The sequence below is a fragment of the Pelophylax lessonae genome (genome assembly GCF_965119305.1).
Source record: "Pelophylax lessonae genome assembly, chromosome: 1".
Taxonomy (NCBI): domain Eukaryota; kingdom Metazoa; phylum Chordata; class Amphibia; order Anura; family Ranidae; genus Pelophylax; species Pelophylax lessonae.
Window position 1 is genome coordinate 575,979,318 of NC_138768.1, and position 19,270 is coordinate 575,998,587.

Below are 19,270 nucleotides of genomic sequence, written 5' to 3' on the forward strand. Positions count from 1 at the left end.
TTCAGCAGCCGGGACTGGGAAAGTGGTCAGAGTTGAGGGAAAGATGGATAGTGCTAAATACAGGGATATTCTTGAGCAAAACCTGTACCACTCCGTGCGTGATTTGAGGCTAGGATGGAGGTTCACCTTCCAGCAGGACAATGACCCCCAAACACACTGCTAAAGCGACACTTAAGTGGTTTAAGGGGAAACCTGAAAATGTGTTAGGATGGCCTAGTCAAAGCCCAGACCTCAATCCAATAGAAAATCTGTGGTCAGACTTAAAGATTGCTGTTCACGAGCGCGAACCATCCAACTTGAAGGAGCTGGAGCAGTTTTGCAAGGAGTAATAGGCAAAAATCCCAGTGGTAAGATGTGGCAAGCTCATAGAGACTTACCCAAAGCGACTTGGAGCTGTGGTTGCCACTAAAGGTGGCGCTACAAAGTATTGACTTTAGGGGGGTGAATAGTTTTGCACATTGACTTTTCCTGTTATTTTGACCTATTTGTTTGCTTCACAATAAAAAAAAAAAAAAAAATAAAAAACATCTTCAAAGTCATGGGCATGTTCTGTAAATTAAATAATGATGCAAATCCTCAAACAATCCATGTTAATTCCAGGTTGTGAGGAAACAAAACATGAAAAATGCCAAAGGGGATGAAAACTTTTGCAAGGCACTGTACCTGCTGATGAAAGTGCATTTTGCTGCTAAAAAATAGTATGTGCACAGCTATCGCTGCACACTGATGTGAACAGGTCCTATTGGACAATTGGTTATGCTATCTATGCATGGCAGTGCAATTCATTTTAAATACACCCCAATGCACCTGTGTTGCAACTCGCCATGAGGCACTGTGTGTTTAAAAAAAAAAGTTAGGGCTCATTTGAACTTTCATATAAGAACGACGCAAGGTAACGCATGGCATGCATTGTGGTACATGCCATACGGTCTTCACATAGTTCCACGGTTGGCTGTGCAGCGGGCTTCACCCTCAAATTTCTTCCAGGTAGACTCATCGATCAAATAACCTGGTCGGTGGGCAAAAAGAGGAAATGACAGGCACGGCGTGGGCATCCACATAATTACCATTGTTTGATGATAAACAAAGTTCACAAATATGGATGAGCTCAGGCCTGTTCTAAGCCCGCCAGGGAGCAGTCACCTGTAATGGGCTAATCCTAAACAGCCAACGCTTTCCCTGCCAGCAGCCACTTGTATACACATGGCACAGAATGCCCCAGCCACAGATTGGCTCCTTATAGTGACCATTTCCTGGCAGCTCATTCTTGTGGGTTCGGACTAGGATCTCCAATGGGGGATCCAAATCCGCCAGGGAGCAGTCACCTGTAATGGGCTAATCCTAAGCAGCCAACGCTTTCCCTGCCAGCAGCCCTTTGTATACACATGGCACCGAATGCCCCAGCCACAGATGATTGGCCCCTTACAGTGACCATTTCCTAGCAGCTCGTTCTTGTAGGTTCGGACTAAGATCCCCAATGGGGGATCCAAATCCGCCAGGGAGCAGTCACCTGTAATGGGCTAATCCTAAGCAGCCAACGCTTTCCCTGCCAGCAGCCCTTTGTATACACATGGCACAGAATGCCCCAGCCACAGATGATTGGCCCCTTACAGTGACCATTTCCTGGCAGCTCGTTCTTGTAGGTTCGGACTAGGATCCCCAATGGGGGATCCAAATCCGCCAGGGAGCAGTCACCTGTAATGGGCTAATCCTAAGCAGCCAACGCTCTCCCTGCCAGCAGCCCTTTGTATACACAAGGCACCGAATGCCCCAGCCACAGATGATTGGCCCCTTACAGTGACCATTTCCTGGCAGCTCGTTCTTGTAGGTTCGGACTAGGATCCCCAATGGGGGATCCAAATCCGCCAGGGAGCAGTCACCTGTAATGGGCTAATCCTAAGCAGCCAACGCTTTCCCTGCCAGCAGCCCTTTGTATACACATGGCACAGAATGCCCCAGCCACAGATGATTGGCCCCTTACAGTGACCATTTCCTGGCAGCTCGTTTTTGTAGGTTCGGACTAAGATCCCCAATGGGACCTAGTGAAATTTCCCAAATGGGACACCCGCAAAAAATAAACAAATGTTTGAACTCCGCTATACCATATCCAAAAGAAAAAGAAAGTTGTTGCTATATATACAGTTTTTAATAAAACAAAGAAATTCTGTTCTGTAGCCGCCAATCAAGTTCAGACTTTTAGGATCCTTTTTTCTAATGCAGGTTTAAACTCATTTCTATTATTGGTGACACAAGCAAGTCTTGGAGCTCAGGTGTAGTGATGCCTGAAAGCAAACCACAAAGTTTACAAACTTGCCTGATGCAATGCTGTCAGCACATAGCAGGTATCGCCACAGAACTGGTACCTCGGGTTCTTCCTCAGTGTAGACACCACCACAGTACCCTGAAATACACTTCCTTCCAGGGTCATTGGGTTGACTCCTAGGCTTCCATTGTCAGGAGATATAAAGCACAATCATGGTGCATAAAACGAGGAGAGGTAGTGAAGTAGGGCGTTGAACGATGACCCCTTGATATCTTTAATATCAATATGTATGCAAGATATTAAAATTGTTGCTTTACAAACGATTAAAAACAGGCATTTCATATCAAACAGGCATTGTGTAACCTCTACTAATAAAAACAATAGGATAAAAGTCAGATTGTGCGTGGAGCTTGCCTACGCGTTGTGTGGTCAAGGGCCCACATCTTCAGGGCTTCAGTCTCTCATCTGACTATATACCTCAGAACCTGTCTATCTATTCAGTCTAATGGGTCATTGCACACTATAAGATTTTCTGAAGACTTTTTCCTTTAGACTTACCAAAACCATATAATATGAGGTCTAACCTAAACATTTTCAATTTGTATGCAATCAGGCAGGCCCTTGCACTACATAGAAAAGGTAAATCTGAAGGAAATCTAACCAAAGTTGAATAGTGTGTATCCAGCTTAAGGGGAGACCAGTACAAAGAAACCTAAACTGGAAATTCCAACCTTGGGCAATGGAGCAGACCTGGTAACACCTGGGGACCCACAACTTTGAATGATACAGGGATAAACCCTCTAAAGTCACACATAGTGGTAAGAGTTGATAGTATACAGATTTGAGACTAAAAGCATGTCAGTAATTGGCAACACACCACACATAGTGAAATCCAGCGAAAGGTTCAGGTTTGAGCAGTGTGTACGCTCCACTGTTAGCCTGACAGGTATAAGCATAGCCACAGAGGCTCCTGGGTCTCCTGAGGACCTGAACCCACTGCAATCATGGTGCAGTAGCAGGAATCAAAGCGTTTGTAGGCAGTGAGGAAATATGGCTGAAACCTGTGCTCCTCTTGTTAACCACTTAAGCCCCGGAAGATTTTACCCCCTTCCTGACCAGGGCCTATTTTGCGATTCGGCACTGCGTGACTTTAATGGACAATTGCGCGGTTGTGCGACGCTGTACCCAAACAATTTGACGTCCTTTTTTTTCCCCCCCACAAACAGAGCTTTCTTTTGGTGGTATTTGATCACCTTTGAGTTTTTTTTTTTTTTTGATCATGCGCTATAAACAAAAAAAGAGCATCAGTTTTGCAAAAATAACAATATTTTTCACATTTTTTTTTTTTTATATGAAATTACATTTTTCTGTGTCCCCTAATGACTGATCGGCTCTGCTCCTTCCTCACACGCAGTCTCTGTGGAGAGCTGGCGATGAGAGATGATCTCATATGTTTACATATGAGATCATCTCTCATTGCATGGGCCAATCATGTGGTAAATGGCCGCTGTGATTGGCCATTTACCACGATCTGTGATTGGCTGTGTCCAAGGGACACGGCCGACACAGATTTTCCCCGATGCGCGCTCGCGGGAGCGCGCGGGGAGCCTGTTACTGGGAGGCCGTATAAAGACGTCTTCCCGGAAATTAGAGCCCGCGCTGTAGCCGTCTTTCGGCTATAGCGCGGGCCAGAAGAAGTTAAAGTGAAAAAAAAAAATTACCCGACTAATGCCAAAGATACACAAGATTCTAGCATTGGTACAAAAAAAAAAAAAAATCATGTACCAGCTTATTCTGTAAGGAAACGTACTCATGCCCAACTCAACCAATCAGATTTTGGATTCCTTTAATCTGACTTCAGGAAACTAGGTTACTGCGTGTTTCACATCATCCATGCTCTACCAACTGTCTTATTGCAAGCATGTAGGGATTTATAAGATGGTATAATTTTGCTGATTTCTACATGTGCTTTACCTTTTCTTTCTCGAATCCCCCGATTTTAGAAAAAAAAAAATCCTACCCTGTTATTAGCAATATGCATATCAATCAGTGTTTCTAATCTACCAGATTGAAATTTACTGGCACGACGTTTAATGGCATTTTCAAAAGTTACAAAATTACACTTTTTTAAGTGAAAATTTCAGTATTTAGGCTACAAACAAGTACAAAAAAGCAATTAACAATGTGGCTTAAGAGATGTATGTATGTGTATGTGTGTATATGTATATATGTATGTATGTGTACATATATATGGCAAAAACATATATATTTTTTTGTTTTTGTTTTAGTAAGTAGATCAGGTACAGGACTCAAGAGGGCAAGAAATGACAGTGGTCAGGCACATACATGGAATTAATTGACTGTCACAGTGACACTGACAGCAGTGTGCAGATGACATCTCACTGATATGACATATCTCCAACTGTGTCACAGTGACAGTCTCTCTCGAAACCAAGTGGTCCCTTTAGTCCACTCCAGTCCAAACAGCACTGACTGTCCCGCTCCCAGCTTGCCTTGCTCCCATTTCGCAGGCCCGCACACGAGGCTCTGGCCGCGCCGCTCCGTATCCTTCACATCACAGGACACGCTCAGGCTTCCTGAACACAGGCACTCGGATGGTCTCAGCCTGCTCCAGACCGAGTGCCACAGCCATTTTTTCTACTGGCAACCTTTTCCTGTTACTGGCAGGGGAAAAGTGTCAGTTTTTTACTGGCTGCTAGTAAAAAATACTGACAGTTGGCAACACTGATATCAATACATATACATTTTTTGTTAAAATTCAAATTAGTATATTGTTTGGGATTGTGCACCGACCTAATTGTTGGTAACAAATGGGACTGTTTTTTATATCTGTTCTTGTGCTCCAGAATGAAACTGATAAACACCCAGTGGACGAGTCAGAAGCAGCCAACATCCCCCCCCCCCTTGTTTTACCTTTTAGCTGCAGGGTGGGGAATGCCCCAGCCACAGATGATTGGCCCCGTACAGTGACCATTTCCTGGCATGAGTTGTTTGCAGCAGGTAGGGCCATTGACTGACTGATCACTGCAAATGCAGCATATCATTGCTTCTGCCTACATACAAACCGTGTCCTCCACCGCCACCAGTACACAAAGGGAGCCCTTACCATTCAGAGCTGATGAAATGTATAGTATTACCTTGGTCTTTTACAGGTATTTATATAGCTATGAAAATTGTATGCGGCACTTTACATGTATTGGTGAATTAAGGAGCTTATAGCATAAGGTGTCTACCTCCCATGCATACATACTAGAGCCCTTTTTCGACAGAAGCCCATTGATAGCCTGCCATCAGGTTATAAATCCTCATTGTCCTTATTCCTGGCTAATGGTTGTGTTTGTTTTTTTTCCTCATGTAGTCGCTCAGGATTGTACACATGCTATGGCAAAAATAATACGCACTTTAGTGTTCTATGAGCAGTACAGTCACCAAACGTGACCCATGCAAGTAAATATAGACACACCACAACCACAAGCAAAGTTTGGCTCACAGTTGTGGTGAGGTATTTACATACTCAATCTCCCGTTGGTTGTCAAAATAAAAAGGGCTGTTTCAATCGCTTTGTATAAGGCATTCTACTGCTGACCACTTTTCAGAGGGGTACGCGAGTCACAGTGGAGCTTGGTGCAATTGTGATTTTTGTTTATATTGGAATAGACTAGGGAATAGTGAAAAGCCCTGTCCCATTGGGGGATTTGTCTTCAGTCCTTTCTTAGAGACAGAACGGCAATTGGAAATCTCTCCAAAAATTCTAACACGATGTTCACATTTTAAACAGTGTAGAAAGCTGAAGACCGCAGATATAAAAATAAAACTTATGTAGGGAGATTTGTTTCAGCTCGGTGTATCATCTGAGGCTGTTCACGTCACTGGGTATATGTGAGGGTTTACATCCACTTTAAGGCTGTCGGCCTCTATTCATCAGTGCCTAAAAGTGCCTGAAAATGAAGAGCAACTGAGCATGTGCAGAGCAGGGTGAGGCCATTTATTCCTGGATTTTAAACAGTATAGACACTTATTTTTAATGTTTTACATGTCTATACCTGCAAAAGGGGCCAGCCTGAAGTCATCTAGCAGGACTTAATTTTCTGACTAAAGTTCCACTTTAAAGCCTAGTACACACAATGAGATTATCGAATGAACGATCATTCTTTTTTTTTTTTTTTGCATGCTAGTCTCCATATCAAAAACGATTTAGGTTATTAAAGTACGAAAATTCTTGTACAACTGAATAAAAATTCAGGAGGGATGAAATGTATTTGTATTGTCAGAGTAAATCTATACTGATTAAACAAAAATTGTACGATCTGATATCGTACAAGTAAAAATTTCATGTATGTCCCTTTGTAAAATTTTGGACAAAAGCAGTGTACTACGATCAGATTGTCGAACGATCGATTCGAAAGCTTTTTTTTTTTTTTGTACTATATTCTGATTGTGTGTACCTGACTTAAAGAGGAAGTAAACCCTCCTTTGTAACTTTTACCTATAGGTAAGCCTATAATAAGGCTTACCTATAGGTACTGTAAATATCTCCTAAACATGCACCGTTTAGGAGATATTTACCTTACATGCAGCCAGTGACATCACTGGCGCATGCGCTCTGAAGGAACGGCCGCTGGTGCCGTTTCTTCAGAGCCCCGTGCCCTGACCGTCGGCTCAGATGGCCGGATGCCGCGATCCCGGAAGACGGGCGACTGAACATGTCGCCCGTCATACAGGTAAGCGGACAGCACGGCGGGGGCTCGTTCTAAGGTAAGTATTTCATAATGAGCTAGTATGCGGTGCATACTAGCTCATTATGTGTTTCTTTTTCAGGTTGCAAAAAGAAAAAAAAAAATTTTGGGGGGGTTTACAACCTCTTTAAGTCTATGGGGGTACAGGAAGAGGCCGTCTGCTTGACTTCCTGCCCTAGCCAGCTTCAGTGCTGTCCTCTTCTCTAGAAGCTGTGGTCTGTGGGTGATCTTTCAGTGCCATTGTGTACAATGCAGGGCTGTTGCCATGTATTATAAGTGGTGGGGGCAGCCATGCGACCATGGCCAAGAGGAACTTAGGGAGGAGGCTGCAGGGAACCGCTGGAACCACTGCAAGACCCTGCTGGAGCAAGAAAAAAGTCAGTAAAAAAGCCTCTTCTGCAACCCCCTGGACTTAACCTTTACCCCTTTTAAAGGTTTGGATTTTATCTTTCCCCCACTGGTATTTTTATTGTGCCTAGAATTGGGGTTGAATTGCTAGCACCGCATTGGTGACAGAACGGCATACACGGGTTTGGGAGTGAGGGTATGGCTCCACACAAATCATTGAGTCTGGGTAATTCCACCGGTGGTGATCTGCATGTACATAGACCGAACGCTGAAACTATACAAAAACATTTACCAAAATAAGGGAAAGAAATCGGCCTTTGTTTCTCCTGTGTTCTTCTACACATACATCATTGTCTTCAGCAGAGCTCCCCTTGCCTTCTCCAGCCACAACCTAGTTTTAGATTTGACTCCAAATACGGTGAAGTTCTCCAATGATTGGAACAAGCTCCTGGTTGGGGATTTCCTTCACAGCGACACATCACCTCATACATTCTTTTATTGCTGTGAACACAACTTCCCCTTGTATGTTATTATTAAGGTGCACTGTTTATGTAACAGCCATGGGCAAAGGGCGGTTATCTCACTTCATGCGGTATCTCACTTTGTGCAATCCTATCAAAACAATTGTATTTTCTTTAAAGAGGAACTAACATGTAAAAGTGGTGTAGAAGGTAAAACCTAAAATTACCAACGCAGTGATCACAATTTGGCAAGTTCAGCAGGGACCAGTCACATTTTGCTGTGTGTGTGTGTGGCCATCTCTTCTCCACAAGTCAAAAGTTTGATTTCTTTCAATGAGACATGCTGGAACGTTTGTTGAGGTGCAGTCACTGATCAGTGTATTCTGACAGTGGTGCATCCTGCTGTCATAATACATTGCTCCTAACGGGGGGTTCCTCCATCCACCTCGTTTGTGTAGATGGTGAAATCCTGTGTGTTTTTTATTTATTTATTTATTTATTTATTTATTTTTCTATTCTGCACAAAAAAAAAAAATTGTGTGTGGCCAGTTTTGTAAACCCTCACTTATACACAGTGAAGTGAACAGCCTCAGATGATACACAGAGATATAAAATTAAGCTCCCTACTTGAGTCTTATTTGTATATCTGCTGTCTTCAGCTTTCTACACCATTGTGTTAGAATTTTTTCTTCCTGTTCCAGAACTGGGTGTGGAGTCTTGGCATACACTGTGTGACAGCTGATTGGAGGAAAGGCACCCCCCCCCCCTCCACATAGGCAGAGGAAGGAAGAAACATGCAGAACTGTGCTGTAAATAGACTAGCTCTCTGCTAATCCTGTGCACCCATTCCGACACAAATGTCCAGCTGCTTTTATCTCCTGTGTCGGAGAACTTGTCAGAAGTTATCAGGCTGATAACAGAGGAACGGAGCAGCAGAAAGACACAGAGTTAGGGCTTTGAAGAGAGATAGGTAAACACCACAGATATATGTGCCTAGGTCAAATTTCATGAATGGGGTTTACATCCACTTTAAGGCTAGGTTTACATCTATATGTTTCTTAGTGTGTTTGCAGATCCACAGAAACCCCCAACAATCCGTTTTAAAGGGGTTGTAAAGGCAGAAAGTTATTTTATCTTAAAGCATTCTATGCATTAAGATAAAAAGCCTTCTGTGTGCAGCAGTCCTCCTAACACTTACCTGACATCCCTCTAGCTCCACTGATGATGTAGGAATGTCTCAGCCTTCAGGGACTCCTCTCCTCATTGCCTGAAACAGCAGCGTGGCGCCATTGTCAGTCAGCCAATGAGAATAGAAAGGGTCTTTCTCTCTCTTTCTTTCTTTCTTTCTTTCTTTCTTTCGACGCTTTCACTTTTTATATTGACACTTTCTTTATGTGTAGCATAATATATTTTGGCCAAAATTAGATTTTTTTTTTTTTTTTTTTTAATTTTAGATTTATTTAGTTTATATACTAAGAAAAACCCAGTGGTGATCAAATACCACAAAAAGAAAGCTCAGTTTGTGTGAAAAAAATGTATATACATTTTGCTTTGGGTACAGTGTTGCATGACTGCACAATTACCAGATAAAGTAGTCCAGTGCTGGATAGCAAAAATTGGCCTGGTCATGAAAAGGTAAAACTTTCCGGAGCTGAGGTGGCTAATCTCCGATTCAGAATCAATTGAAGCACATTGTATACAAAATAGCTAATTGCAAACAGGTTCATAGTAGGTTCACTTTTGGTTAAGGGAGGCCTTTATCTCTCTTGCACCTTGAAGAAAAACATGTCTTAAACTGAATAAAACTTTTATACTGAATTGTTCTGTAAATATGAGGCTGCTGGACTAAAGGTGTTAGAAGGTAGTGTGTAATCATTCTGAAATGTAGTATTTGTCTTTCTTCTGCAGCTATAAAAAGAGGTGTAACCAGTAGTACTTCCTCTACATGTGGTCACACCCCATTTTATTTGAAGCCATGATTAAATAATTTTATGCAGTGCAAAATTATAAAGAAGGTGTCACTTTGTTCTTCTAAGGCTGGGTTCACACTGATGTGGCCGCGGCTCACAACAGGGTGTCCGGTGCGTCCCTGTTCACCGATTCCGATGCAAATCCGTTCTGAATTTTTTTCCCCTGAATTTGCACCTGAAACTGAACCAAAGACGCACAGTACCCTTTTCCAATGCGGCCCATCCATTCAGAGACGGTAACACTCTCCTGTCATGCGAATTGGATGCGAGGAAACCCGCATCCAATTCACATCAGTGTGAACCCAGCCTTAGGTAATATCTACTGCCAACTCAAACGAGCCAGGCAACGAATGAACCCATGGACAAATATATCAGAGTTTATTTACTGATATATCTGCATGGGTATATTGTAGGGATCGACGATATATCGAGGGCCGATATGCACTTTCCCCAATATATCGGACTCGGGCACGGAGGTTACCGATATTGCTGATATTGTCGTGATGTCATTGCGTATGTTGCGCCACTCCCCTCTGTGCACTGGGAAAGCTTCTGCCTTCTTAGGCCGCCTCCCTCAGCATCGTCTGGAATCGGGGAGTCTCGGGACAGTGAATGTACAGTGCACACAGTGTGTTTAACACAGCCGCCACATACATACACCCACCCACAGCTGCCTGGTGCCAGCCAGCCACCCAGAGGCCCTGCCTGTACCAGCTAGCCAGCCACAGGCCCTGGGCCTGTGCCAGCCACCCACCACAGGGTGCCAGCCAGCCACCCACCACAGGGTGCCAGCCAGCCACCCACCAAATGGTTCAGTGACAGATTTGTTCAGAAAATTGTGTTTATGTTGCAAAACTTTAAATGTTCAAAATATCGGCCGATACCGCTATGCAATGGCCAAAATGTCGGTATCGGCAACGAAAAACCGATTATCATTCGATCCCTAGTATAGTGTAATCTTGAGAGACATTTCTGTTTTGATCCAGAAACTCTATAATCCTATAACCAGTGAAATGGGTTGCAACCATTAAATTTTTCCAGTAGCATAGTAAAAAAGGTTGTAGTTTTTACCCAAAGCTTCTATGATAGGATGACTACAAAGGCGGTCATTTGAAAGATAAGGGCAGAGCTTTGTCACCCTATGACAGATGGGCTTTGACAAGGGCCTTTATGATCCCCAGATATTTTAATGCAAGGTGCGATGAGTTTTGAAATTGCATTAACATTTTTTAAAGCTTATGAGATTTTAGTAATGTAGTGTGTATACTGTATACTTTTAAGGCCTTGTTCATACAAGGGGATTAGCTGTGTTCCTCTTGCTGGGCTGTCTTTTACCAGCACGGGTATACACGTGCCACAGCCTCTGTGTCCCAATATGATGTGCGGGTATAGTTTCCCGAACTCCCTCTGTGTGTGTTTGAGGATCCGCTCCCGCATTTCATATTGGGACTCAGCAGCTATATCCCAGTAGACAACAATGGGATGCGAGCACAGGAATTCATACAATACCTGTGCATCCCCATGCCGGTAAAATATGGTCCTGCACAGGGCACACAGCTAATCGCCCCATGTGAACAAGTCCTAATTTGCTAAAGCTCCATTCCTCTTGAGTTGCATGATCCGATTGGTCCTTGCTGGAAAAGGTCTAAAGTGGAATTGTCTTGCTAGTCATAACTGTTGTCTGATATTGTCCTGTTTTAACCATTTTTATCTTGAACATTTATATTTTTCAGGTAAACAAGGACTTTATGACTTGCTGAGAGGCCAAGCCATGTTATGCTGGGGGCACTCTGATATTGGACAACTTGGAGTAAATCATGGGTCCATAAGTTTTATACTAGAGCCCATCGCGTCCCCTTTTTCTCTGGCCAGGTGTGTGAGACAGGTGGCCTGTGGAGAGAATCATTCCATCTTCCTGCTAGATGATGGTCGAGTTTATAGCTGTGGTGGGAACAGTGCTGGCCAACTTGGACATGACCTTCATGATAGGGAGCCAGGTATTGTCCATTATTTATTTAAAAAATCTGTAGTTTATTCAAATGTCTTTACATTTTGTCTTTGTTAGAATTTGTTATGAGATTTGTTGCCTAGAAAAAACTCCATTAAAATAAACCTTCAAGGTACATGGTTGAGACCCATCAACCTATCCATGTATCAGTTATTTTGATTTTCCACCCACCAGTGGCCACCAAAAACTGCTTCTCCCAAATAGAAGGCACAGGAAGCACACAGGTTATAAGCACTGCACATCTCTACTCAGTGGCAAAGCATGGGTCATAAACAGTTTTTTCCTTTTCCTCTGCTCCATGCTACCCTTCAAAAAGCGTGTTCTGGTGGGGGCATTGCTATTTGGGGCATGCTTTGGTGGAGGTTACTGACCAACTTTTGGTCCTTTATGCTTTTTCTAGGAGGTATGACTCAGAGGCATAACTAGAACCTTCAGGGCCCGAGTGCAAGAAACCATAAGTGCCCTCTGACCCCTGGCCAGGGCACCTTCATTGTGCTGACCTTTGCGACCCTGATAGTTCTGTCACTGGTGTCAGTAGTTTTTTTTATTTTTGTTTTTAACTTTTTTTTTTTTTATCATCTTATTTTAATTTATTTATTTATTTTTTAGGAGCCGCTTTGGGGGTCTAAACAGACCTCTGATGTTCCACCTTTGAGTCAGAGATAAGAGATTAAGGGCTTGAGGGCAGTGTCCTCAATCTCCTGCTCTGCAGCCTCAGCAGCACAGAATGAATGTACAGAAATTACTTTGTACAGAGCTTCCCGTTCATTCACAAACTGAAGCACAGTCAACACAGTTTACTATGTTTCAGTTATGAATGAACAGAGTCAGTTATCGTTCTGGATTACTGACTTTTCATTTAAGACAAGGAAGGGGTTGGTAAATGACACATTTACCACACCCTTCCCCACTCTCCATCCTGAGTGTTCCTCCCCCTAGCAGCCGGCGGGAGAGGAGAGGGAGGAATCCGTAAGTGTTGCAGGGGATGGGGGGGGGGCAAGGGGATCACACAGGAGGTGGCGCCCAATCACAGCAGGAGGTGGATAGGAGGGGTGGCAGGGCTTCATGTGGAGGAACCAATCCCCTCAATTTACATCCACTGAAAGGCTGCAGCAGGAAAATGGAGGGGATCAGTTCCTCTACATGCCCCTACCACCCCTCCTATCCAGGTGATCCAGGTGAAGAGGGGGCTGCACGAGCCCCCTGGAGCATGGGGCTGGGTCGCATTTTCTACCCCGGTGCTCCCTGTACATACGCACCTTGTATGACTGTCCAGCTCCAGCTGTTGGAAATTGCATTAGTTTACCACTAATGTATTGACACACTGCACCAAGAGCTTTCGCCATGTATAGAAACTGATTTAATTAAACCAGGCACCCTAACATTCTCTGCCTACACCATCCATCTACTGTGACTGTCAGCCAAACTGACAGCAGAGAATTGAGAACACAAAGAAGGCAGTCGGTGCTGTGATGAATGTTCGGAGAGGTTAACCCAATGTAGTAAATCTTTGTAAAGTTCAAGCTGTTTCAGTTTAAGCCTGTGTAGTTGGTGAACACTTCTATGTAAAATAAAAAAAAAAAAAGAATGGATTATGAACAAAAATGTAATAGTTAAATAGTACTTGCCTGCTTGGTTCTGCTTCCCTGATGACACAGCCAAAATGTTTTAGTCTTGTTTACTTTTAGAAATTAAGTCACCAACTGTTATATTAACAGGACTAAGCCTATTTCTGACACATGTTGTTTACAAGAAAAAAAATCTGTACTTTTTGCTAGAAAATTACTTGGAACCTCCAAAAATTTATTTTTATATATATATATATAAGTGTGTGTATGTGTTAAGTCTCTGGAGAATAAAATGGCGGTTGTTGCAATATTTTTTGTCACGCTGCATTTGCGCAGCAGTCTTACAAACGCAATTTTTTGGGGAAAAGATAGGTTTCACTGAATTTAAAAAACGAAACAGTAAAATTAGCCCAATTTTTTGTATATTGTGAAAGATGATGGCACGCCGAGTAAATAAATAACATGTTATGTTTTAAAATTGCGCACACTTGCGGAAGGGTGACAAACTATGGTACTTAAAAACCTCCATAGGCGACGTTTTAAAACATTTTACCAGTTACCAGTTTAGAGTTACAGAGGAGGTCTTTTTCTAGAATTTACAAATCTCGCTCTGACGATCGTGCCAATACCTCACGTGTGATTTGAACACCGTTTTCATTTATGGGTGCTACCTATGTATGCATTTTCTTTGGTGCCCTAGCTCACGGGGATGGGGGCACTTTAAATTTTATTTTTCTCTATTTACACGGTTTAAAAAAAAAAATAAAAAATCTGATCACTTTTATTGCTGTCATAAGGAATGTAAACATCCCTTGTGACAGTAATGGGCAGTGACAGGTACTCTTTATGGAGGGATCGGGGGTCTAAAAGATCCCAGACCCCTCCACTGCACTTCAATGTATTCAAAATGCCGAAATCTGCATTTTTGAATACTGACCCATTTTTTTAAATCGGCGCCATTGGCAGCTCAGTAAACCGGAAGTGACAGTGCTTCCGGGTTACATGATCTGAGCCGAATCCAGCTTCGTTCGGGACTCCAACCAGCCGGTGGACATGCCGGCTGGTTGCCCAAGTCTCCTGGTGGGACGGAAGACCCGGGCAGAGCCACGGAAGGGGAGAGATATCTAGGATAACGGTCGAACGGCTGCTGACAAATTAGTTGGTATCACCTGAAAGCCGACCGTCGGCTCTAAAAGAAAAAAAAAAAAATGGTCCTGGTTGATGCCTGCAGCTGCAGGCGTCATCCCGGTAGAACCACTTCTTTAAGCCGACGTACTGGTACGTCGGTTTGTGGGAGGTGGTTAAAATCAATATTAATGCCTGGCCCTATACAGTTATAAGCTTATGGAGTGTTCTTAGACACCTAAAGACTTGTTGACGCTAAGGCCCCTTTCACACTGGTTCGCTTCAAAACTGCCAGTAAAATGCCAAGCGCTTTTGCAGCGCTTTTGAGGCATTTGCGGTGTGGTTTTTAAAGGACACATGACTAAAACTTTTAAAACGATGTGGTGCCCACCCCCCTCCCGGTGCTTCCCGGTCGTTTTCCCCGCTTACCAAAGCCATCAGTAGCAAGGAAAACGATCCGATCCGTCCATGTAACAGGCAGGAAGTCTAGTGAGGGCAAGATGGCCCCCACTCGACTCTATGGCATTGGAGGACTGGAGCAACGTCACACGTTGCTTCCTCCCAACTGCCTTAAAGGGCCCATTTTTTTTTTCTTGTTGAAAATATAATTACATTTTTTATTTTTTTTTTTGCTTTTAAGGCTAGATGTGAGATCTGGGGTCTCCTCCGAACTCGCGCGCAGAAGCAAACGCATATGCAAGTCACGCTCACATATGTAAAGGGTGTTCAAACCATACATGGGAGGTATTGCCGCGATCGTTCGAGCGATAGCAATATTTCTAGCCCTAGACCTCTTCTGTAACTCTAAACTGGTAGTTTGTAGAAGTTTTTAAAGCGTCACCTATGGAGATTTTTAGGTACCAATGTTTGCTGCCAATCCACGAACGTGCGCAATTTTGGAGCATGACATGTTGGGTATCTATTTACTCGGCGTAACATTATCTTTCACATCCTAGAAAAAAATTGAGCTAACTTTACTGATTTCTTATTTTTTCTTTCAAAAAAGTGTATTTTTTCCACAAAAAAAAATTGCGTTTGTAAGACCGCTGCGCAAATACGGTGCAACGTAAAGCATTGCAACAATCTCAATTTTATTCTCTAGGGTCACTGCTAAAAAAATATATCTAATGTTGGGGGGTTCTAAGTAATTTTCTAGCAAAAAATACTGATTTTATAAAATATGTGCAGTTTGGGGACTTTAAATGAGACACCGGCAGGTATTGCTCTGCGTCTCCATCCCTGTATATGGCAAAACTGAAGAAAAAGGGACTAAAAAAGGTGTGTGTTTCCACACACCTTTTTTAGTCCCCCTTTTTCTTCAGTTTTGAAAAATACTGATTTTAACTTGTAAACAACAAGTGTCAGAAATAGGCCTGGTCCTTAAAAACGTAAGCCCCGGAAGATTTTACCCCCTTCCTGACCAGGGGGTATTTTACGATTCGGCACTGCGTGAATTTATTGGACAATTGCACGGTCGTGCGACGCTGTACCCAAATGAAATTGACGTCCTTTTTTTCCCACAAACAGAGCTTTCTTTTGGTGGCATTTGATCACTTGTGCGATTTTTTTTTTTTTGATTTTTTTTTTTTGATCATGCGCTATAAACAAAAAAAGAGCGACAATTTTGCAAAAATAGCAATATTTTTCAAATTTTTTTTTTATATGAAATTCCCCCCCAAAAAAATGTAAAAATCTAAATTTTTTAACATTTTAGGACAATTTTTCTGCTACATATGTTTGGTAAAAAAAATGGCAAAAAGCGTATTTTGATTGGTTTGCGCAAAAGTTATTGCGTTTACTAACTAAGGGTAAGATTCTTGTCATTTTTTATTTTTTTTTAACGCGTAATGGCGGCGATCTGCGATATTTATTTATTTATTTATATATTTATTTTTTTCAGGACTGCGACATTGCGGCGGACAGATCGGACCCTTGACTGACATTTTTGACACTTTTGGGGGTACCAGTGACATTACTACAGTAATCAGTGCTATACATATGCACTGTTACTGTAAAAATGACACTGGCAGGGAAGGGGTTAACTTTATTGGAGAAGGAGGGGTTAATTGTGTCCCTAGGGGCGTGTTTCTAACTGTGCAGGGATGTGGCTGTTCATGTAACAGCAGAGATCTACGGTCCTACATAGCAGGACCGTATGATCTCTGCTGTTACACAAGGTAGAGTGACAGGCGGCTTTGTTTACATCAGCCGCCTGCCTTTCTCCCTCTGTAACTGACGATCGCGAGTGACCGGCGGACATCGAGTCCGCCGGTCACACGTGCAGGGATCAGAGTGAGCGGGCGGGGGCGGGAGCGCACCTCCGGCTGCGCACGCTCGCCCCCTATTGGCTCGCAGGCGAGTGACGTACCGGTACGTCACTTTGCCTGGCCGGGGCTGACCGCCGCAGTATATGTACTTGCGGCAGTCGGCAACCGGTTAAGAGCCGGTTCACACTGCCACGACTTGTCAAGCGACTTGGTCGCCTGACAAGTAGCGCTCCATTCTGTGCAATGGAACCGTTCTAATCAGAGCGACTCAAGTCGCTCCGACTTAGAAAAAGGTTCCTGTACTACTTGGGGGCGAAGTCGGAGCGGCTTGCATTGACTTCTACTAGAGAAGTCGTTTGCAAGCCGCGATGAAATAGTGCTGCACGGGCGGCTTCAAAGTCGGGGCGACTTTGAGTCGCCCCGGTGTGAACCGGCTCTCAGTGGTTAAGCAGCACAAACAGGAAGTGCATAGAAGGAATTGGCTGCAGGCCACTCTTAAACTCCTTTTAACTCCCTATTAGGGAGATTCATACACTTCTATTCCCCTAATCACCAATGTCCCCGGAAATTAAAGTGAAGATAAATCCAAAATTTTGAATTGCCACTGAAACTGGAATAGAGGGGAAAACTTCCAAAAGCACAGTTGTTCTTGTGACAACTGTCTAAGAAGAGATTTTCGTTTCATTGGAAAGTTATCCCTTCACTTTCCATTGTGCCTACAAGACATGTCCGTGACATGTAGCTTTTCAGGTTAAGGGAAAACAGTGGGTGGGAGGTTGGTTGTTTAAAATGTAGCTCGACTGCGTGTTTTTACTGCCCCCACCACAATGGCAAGTGAAAACGAAGTCTAAAAATATGAAAATTCAAATATGTATTTACCAACTTTTATTGTGTGAGTATAAACCTTTTTTGTCTGCCTAGTGCATACTACATGTGTTTTTTGACCCATCTTGCATCATTTTCAGTCTTGCTATCATTACAGTAGATGAATAGACATACATAGCAGATCTTAGGCAAGTGACACATCTGTCCAGCTGTAGATCACTTAACAGTGTGTCATTCAGCATAGGTTTCTACCATTCACCATGCTGCTGCTGACCCCAGTCTCCTTGCCACTCCTGTAATCATTTCACTGCCACAGGTTCACCTCTACACCCCCTGCAACTCTCTTCCAGCACTGCTCATCTCTATGTCCCCTGTCACCCTCTTTCTACTCTGCTTGCCTCTGCGTGCCCTGCCATCCCCTTCCAACACTGCTCATCTCTACGTCCCCTGTCACCCTCTTTCAACTCTGCTTGCCTCTGCGTGCCCTGCCCTCCCCTTCCAACACTGCTCTTCTCTGCATCCCCTGTCACCCTCTTTCAACTCTGCTTGCCTCTGCGTGCCCTGCCATCCTCTTCCAACACTGCTCATCTCTACGTCCCCTGTCACCCTCTTTCAACTCTGCTTGCCTCTGCGTGCCCTGCCATCCTCTTCCAACACTGTTCACCTTTGCATCCCCTGTCACCCTCTTTCAACTCTGCTTGCCTCTGCGTGCCCTGCCATCCTCTTCCAACACTGCTCATCTCTGCGTCCCCTGTCACCCTCTTCCAAAATTGCTCTCCTCTGCTTCTCAAAAATAACATACCATGATATCAAATAATGTCCCACGATCATCCTCTCTTGCTTATCCTCTCCCAGCAAATGTCAACAATGCTTCAATGCTGCCATTCATAGCGATATATTGGTTTCTAGGATGCTGGCTTCATTCACAGCTGATGGTAATCAAAGCTGTCAGGGATGCTGGCTGACATAATTGACCGAATGGCTATATTTATGAATTATTCCGCTGAATACGGTTGTCATTGGTTGCTAAGACATTAGCATCCTAGCAACCACAGCTGTCATTCATTAGTGTTGGTAGTAATAAAGCCACCAGGAAATGACTTCCTAACCAGCCACAAGTTCACTGCTGCTGACGAGGCCATTTAGCTTGCTAAAGTGCAAACAGCAAGAGTTTGTGAAGAACTCTGCATCAACCTGAGCTCCTGATTTAGACTGTCCTAAATATCAAAATGGAATTTCATGAGATGTTTTATATTTAAATCTTAACAATAAAACAAAAAAAGAAACCTTGTTTCTTTCATCAGTTGTGTCTAATTGTGTTTTTCTCAGGTCATGTGAATGCATTAGCAAGCGAACGTATAGTCCATGTGGCATGTGGCCAATCGCATAGCGTGGCACTAAATAACCAAGGCCAGATCTTCTCATGGGGTGCTGGTAGTGATGGACAGCTGGGGCACTCCACCACTGAACAGTGTATTCCAGTGCCGAGGTATGGATATGTGCAGCGTACCTTTTCCAAGCAGTCATTTTGTTAAGATAATTGTTTTGTGTTCAAACTCTCACATGACATTGAGTTTGTAAATGTTGATTGTAATTTTTGGGATTTATGAAAGTTTAATGTGTCAGAATTGGCCATTAGTGGAGGATTCACTAAGAATTTACAGTACTGGACAGATTA

At 43.4% G+C, this 19,270-nt stretch overlaps 1 protein-coding gene across 2 annotated transcripts in view; it reads left to right on the top strand.

The window, feature by feature from the left end:
* Nucleotides 1–19,270, top strand: part of HERC3 (HECT and RLD domain containing E3 ubiquitin protein ligase 3) — a 136,761-nt gene that overhangs the window by 14,468 nt on the left and 103,023 nt on the right. For both annotated transcript variants that reach the window (XR_014225897.1, XM_082272057.1), the window contains exons 2-3: nucleotides 11,533–11,796; nucleotides 18,922–19,081. Coding sequence is in view for 1 of the 2 variants with exons in the window: in XM_082272057.1 (XP_082128183.1) it covers nucleotides 11,571–11,796; nucleotides 18,922–19,081 (386 nt within the window). In the remaining variant the exon portion in view is untranslated. The remainder of the gene's footprint in view (nucleotides 1–11,532; nucleotides 11,797–18,921; nucleotides 19,082–19,270) is intronic.